Source organism: Plasmodium reichenowi, chromosome 11 (genome assembly GCF_001601855.1).
Source record: "Plasmodium reichenowi strain SY57 chromosome 11, whole genome shotgun sequence".
Lineage (NCBI taxonomy): Eukaryota > Apicomplexa > Aconoidasida > Haemosporida > Plasmodiidae > Plasmodium > Plasmodium reichenowi.
Window position 1 is genome coordinate 1,117,534 of NC_033656.1, and position 6,658 is coordinate 1,124,191.

At 18.5% G+C, this 6,658-nt stretch overlaps 1 protein-coding gene across 1 annotated transcript; it reads right to left on the minus strand.

The window, feature by feature from the left end:
- Nucleotides 1–679: 679 nt before the first annotated feature.
- Nucleotides 680–6,088, minus strand: PRSY57_1129800 (hypothetical protein; the record flags this gene model as incomplete). The annotated part of the gene is made up of 2 exons (XM_012908261.2): nucleotides 680–2,877; nucleotides 3,019–6,088. 2 exons carry the CDS (start codon nucleotides 6,086–6,088, stop codon nucleotides 680–682), a joined length of 5,268 nt encoding a protein of 1,755 aa, XP_012763715.2.
- Between the last annotated feature and the right edge of the window lie 570 nt (nucleotides 6,089–6,658).

The window sequence follows — 6,658 nt, forward strand, 5'->3', positions numbered from 1 at the left end:
TTTTCAAACCCCTCATGGTAAAAAATATAAATATAAATATAAATGTAAATATATATATACATACAATATAAATGTATATTTATTTATTTATAATGATCGACGCACAAAATATATTCACAAAATATATTCACACAAAATATATTAAAAATAGTAGGGAACAAATTTATGGGGGGGGAAAAAAAAAAAAGGTAAGGGTGTATGGGGTCATTCAAAATGGGATCATGGTATGTACTTACACAAACGAATAAAAATATATATAATAAGAAAATAATAATAATAATATATATTATACATATATGTGTTTTTAAATTTCTTTTCTTTTTATTTAAACAATTAAAAAGAGATATAAGAATAAGCCAATATTTATATACAAAATAAAATATATATATATATATATATATATTATATATATATATTATATATATATAATATATTTTATTTTTAGAGATATATTTTAAAGGTGTGTCAAATATATTATGACCCTTTAATTATCAATCAAAGGGTTATTATAATTTTTAATATTATTAAAAAAAAAAAAAAAAAAATTATACGTAAATATACATTATATTACATTTCATATACATTATTTATCATATATTTTTTTATTTTGTATGAAGTGATATAATTGTCATTTTTTTTTTTTTTTTATATATTTTTGAACAAAGAACATAATTATTTCTTAGGACTTATTAAAAAAGGGTGCAAAATGGTTTGTTATAAGTCCATGTATAAATTGTTTTTTTTTATTATGAGTTGGTGTATATGTATCCATAGAAAAAAGTTGAGGTATATAGATTTCTTTGATTTTTTTTTTGTTTAATATCTTAATAATAAATAAGGGAAAGAAGTCGTCATAATTTTGTTCTCTGATATAATAAAGTAATTTATTATTTCTATAAAAAGTTTTAAAGATATAATAAAAACGTATTAGTGTAAATATATATATATATTTTTTTTTCTGTTCATTATTATTAATTTTATCATTTGAAATATTTGAATATCTTATTAAGTTAATACACTGTAACATTATTTTGAAGATGTAATGATGTTCCATTATACTATTATGATCATCATTTTTGAGTTCCTGCATTTTCTCATATGTTAATATATTATTTGTATGTACATATAATTTATTTTGCGGATGGATATTATTCTCAATTTTTAAATCGTCCCATGTAATCATCATATCATTACTTTCCATAATACGTTCTGTAGTAGGATGAATAAAATATTCTTTTTGTTCATTTATATTTTTTTTTAAAATATAAAGAAATATTATATAAAAATTAATACAAGAAAATAAATTATGTATATCATCATTACTATCTATGTGTTTTATATTATCCGTACAAATTCTTCTATTCTTTATTTCTATTTCTTTTTGAAAATTCAAAAGGGTCTTTGTATATATATAATATAAATAGGATATATCATATAAAATGATCTTGAATTTTTTTTTTATATGTACTACATTTTTTGGAGAACACATTTGAGACATCATAAATATTATCTTATTAAATAGAAATAATTTATTTATTATTACAGATATATTAAAATAATTTATAAAAAATATATAAACAAAAGAATATTTTTTATTATTATTATTATTATTATTATATAGAATATTTGATGAGTTGATATAATTTATAATATATATTATATTTTTAATATTATAATAAAAATATTTGTGTGTATATATATCTATTAATTTCTCAAATGTATTATATCTAATATCATTTTCTAATATGTTCTTTATAAAATGATTTACTTGTATATAACAGATTAAAAACTTCCACACATTTTCAAATAAACAAATATATAACTTTGAACAATAATGATAATAATAATAATTATTATTATTACTAATATTATTATTACTAATATTATTATTACTAATATTATTATTACTAATATTATTATTATTACTAATATTATTATTATTATTATGTATATTTGTTTCCTTGTGTAATATCTTATTTCCTTCAAACCTATCTTGTATTATACTCATATCACCAGGAAGATTAATATTATTGTTCTTATAATTTTTGTGCATATTTATATTTGATTTGTCGTGATTACATATTAAGTTTTCTTTAACATATTCTCCAACATTATTATAAAAACGATCTATTATTTTTAACATATGATATAATAAGACATCATATAAATTATTATTATAATAATATAAGTTGGTACATGCTTCACAGATCAATGATATATTTTTTAAACTTATTAATAATTTATTTGTTTTTTTTTTTTCTTTTTTTTTTTCTTTTTTTTCTTCTTTCATATCTGAATTATATTCTTTAATACATATATCTAACTTTTTGATGTCATATTCATTTATTAATTGTCCTTTTTTATTATTATTTTTTAAAAAGATATTACAATTATTTATATATCTATATATCCATTTAATAATATCATGTTTATAATATTCTTGTTTCTTATTATAATAATCATTCTGTATAATATATTCTTTACTTGTTATTTCATTACTACGAGATATAAAATTACAAAATTTTTTTTTCATTAAACTCTTCATAGATATATTACATAAAATATTATAATTTATAAATAAACAGTCATCTATATGTATTTCATTTCTTTTGAAAAACATATCTACACAAGTTTCTTCTTTCAAACATTTATTATTTTCTTTATAATTATATACATAATCATTCATGTACCTACTTACTAAATTACACCCGTTTTTAAATATATAACCATATCTTTTAAGAATCGTATTTCGTAATGTTTTTATTTTTCTATACTTTTTTAATCGTAAATCTCCCTTTCTCTTTTTGTTCATCTCATTCCCTTTTTTTGTTTTCTTTCTTTTTATTTTTTCCAAGTAAAGTTCGCTCTTATACATACCTAAAAAGAATAAAATAAAATATATATATATATATATATATATATATATATATATATATTTTTTTTTGTATATTCTCATCAACATGATCCTTTTATTTATTTGTTTTATTTTTATTATTTTTTTTTTTTTTTTTTCTTTACCATTAAAATACCTTCTGAACAATTTTCTATTGTGCAGACGTATAAATGCAGGATGACCATTGTAACATTCTGCTAATGTGTTTTTCTTTTGTTCTATCTTTTCTTTGTTTCTTTTCTTTACACTGGAAACATTTGTATACACAGTGTCATTCATATTATTTGTATTAATACTTTTACTTCTCCTAAAATTTTCAACATTCATATATTTCATAATATTCAGGTTATCATTTTTTTCCTCTTTTAATTTTTTTTTTTTTTTTCTTTTTTCTAATTTTTCTAAATCTAATTTTTCATTTTTATTATATACAAAATGTAAACATGATTTTTTCAATTGATTTAAATATATTTTTTTTTGATCATCTTGATACACATTAGAAATATATTTTTCTTTTTTCTTTTTGTTTTTTGAGTCTATATTATCATTACACATATGTATATAATTCTCCTCATATTGTATCTTCTTTTGTTTATCTTTTAATAATTTCCTATTTTCCAGATGGTTCCTAATTTGTATACTTTTCATATCATCATGTAAAAGTATATTTTTATGTTCTTGTGATAATAAATAAAAATTCTTATAATCTTCTTTCATTTTATTTATAGCATATGAAAATGATATTAATTTAATACCGTCGTTTTTTTTTTTTTTTTTCTTTTCTATATTGTCGTCAGATATATCATGTTGCTTATTATATATGATATATAAATAATGTTGTATTTTTTTTGTTAACATATCTAACGCTTGGATATTACGATAACCACATATACCCAAATAAATAAAAAGATAAATATGCATTTGTATATATAATATATCGTATGTTACTTTCCTGTATATATTATTCTCTTCCATACGCATGTTGTTTGGTATTATATTTGATGAATCGATTTTCATTTTACTTTTAATAATATTTAAATGTAGAGGTAAATGGGATATCTCGTTTATTTTTTTGTGTTTATTGTCCTTTTTCTCTTCAACCATATTTATATACAAGGAGGGGTTCCCGAATAATTTACTGGGATCATTTGTAAAATTATCATATTTATTATTTATTTTGTTCAAAATGTTATTATACAATATATTATTTGGTATATCACTTTTCTCATCATCATAATGGGAAACATTATTATAATGATGATTATTATTTTGTAAAGTTTTATTATTATGTAACGTTTTATCATTATGTAACGTTTTTTCATTATGTAACGTTTTTTCATTATGTAACGTTTTATCATTATGTAACGTTTTATCATTATGTAACGTTTTTTCATTATGTAACGTTTTTTCATTATGTAACGTTTTATCATTATGTAACGTTTTATCATTATGTAACGTTTTTTCATTATATAACGTTTTATCATTATCTAACGTTTTATCATTATCTAACGTTTTATCATTATCTAACGTTTTATCATTATGTAACGTTTTATCATTATGTAAAGTTTTATCCCTTTCTACATTTATTTTATTATTCTTATTATCACCCACATAAGTCTCGTCAAAAGAATATACTTTTTTATCATATGAATTACATGTCTTTAAATTTTCATAATTTATTTTTTCATCCTCCTTAACCTTTTTTTTTTCTTTTAACACATCTTCATACATATTAACAACATTATTATTATTATTATTATTATTATTATTATCAATATAGGTACCATTTAGTAGATATTTATTTTTTATTATGCCTTGTATTTTTTTTTTTTCCTTCGAATTCTTATCAGGTAGCTTATTCCAGACAAGGTCATCAGCACCAGTAGATATAAAAGCTTTAAAAAGACAATTAAAAAAATCCTGACTAAAATAATTTAATTGTATAAATATCTTCAATACATATAATATCTGATCATACGTATAATTAAAAAAATTATCTATCATTATACGTGCCATTTTTTTAAACATAACGTGATCCTTGTTATTATATTTCTTCATTATTTTTAATATAGCAAGCATACTATTGGAAGATATCCTAATATCCTTTTTATCAATATAATTATGAACAAAACGAAAAAATGTTGCATCAGGATTTATGTTATTATAAAAAATAATATTCATATAATTATGAAAATCTAAATCTTCTAATGAATTTATATGTCGTTCTATATTTTTATGAATAGTTCTAAAAACAGATATATCATATTTATCATTCTCAATATTAGTTATAAGAATTTTTAATAATAAAAATGTATTTTTTACTGTTAAATCATTTATATTATATATACACATATAAAGTAAGGTATCAAATAACTCTTTCTTCTTTTTTAAATTACACATATTTAAAAAATATAAAACATTAATTATATATTTTATATCCTTAGCACAATCATTAGTTTCTTCTTCAATCATATTTAAAGAAAAAAAATTCATACCTGGTACCCATTTCTCATAACAAAGAAAAGTGTCTAAATATTCATCGACATATTTTATGGTAGGTATATAATTAAACCTTGAACAAAAATATAAATAATACGATATATTTTTTTTATTACTTTTTTTTAATTTACATAACCAATAAAAATATTCACTGAAACATTGTAGCAATAATAAATTTTTATATTTTCTTTTACTAAATATTTTTAAAATAAATAATATTTCATTATATCTAAATTTATACACATTATTAATTATATGCTTAGATATAAATCTATATTTATTTATATCATCACTTATTTGTAAATATTTTATATATCTTAGGATGTATAATTTATTGTTATAAATATTATCATCAGTTATTAATTCAAACCCATCAGAACATTTCTTATCCTTATGTACATCATTTTTCATATATGAAATATTTTCTTTCTTTTTTATCTTAGTATTACTATTGTAAGTAGGAACCTCACATTTTAAAATTCTTTCTTTTATATTACACTCATTATATTCTTCTTCTTTACCTGTATTATCATTAATTATTTTATTATCATCACAGATTCTTTCTTTCTTTTTTCTTAATATTAAATCAAATATACTACTATAATTATATGTGTTGATTCTTAAAAATGAGACATAATAAATGTTTCCTCGTACATTCTTCGCAAGACATTTGCTGGTGACAGATGAAAAAATCATATTATAATAAACCTATACACACACACATAAATAAATAAATAAAAATAAAACTGTATATATATATATATATATATATATATATACATATATATATTTTTTTTTTTTTTTTTTTTCCCTTCTGTCCTTTCAACTAGCCAAAATGCAATTACATATTGATAAATCTACCTGAACATTTTATTTTATTTATTTTCACAATTTATTTAACTTTAACAACATATACATATATATCTTTAATGATTTGACTAGTATTATATGTCAAGATTTATATTAATATATCTTATTTCATCTATATATGTTTTCATTTCATGTTATCTTTTAATTTTGTTTTTTTTTTCTTTTTTTATTTATATTCTTGAACCGAAAAGTTCATTTTTATTATACATTTTCAAATATCCTATTTTATATTATACGTAATATTATGATACACAGAAGAAGAATCTATATTATCCCTTTATGTTTATAATAACATCGCAAAAGGTTTATATAAATTCATTTGTTATCAAATGAAAAATATATACATATATATATATATATACATATATATATTTAATTGTAATCTATTATTATTTA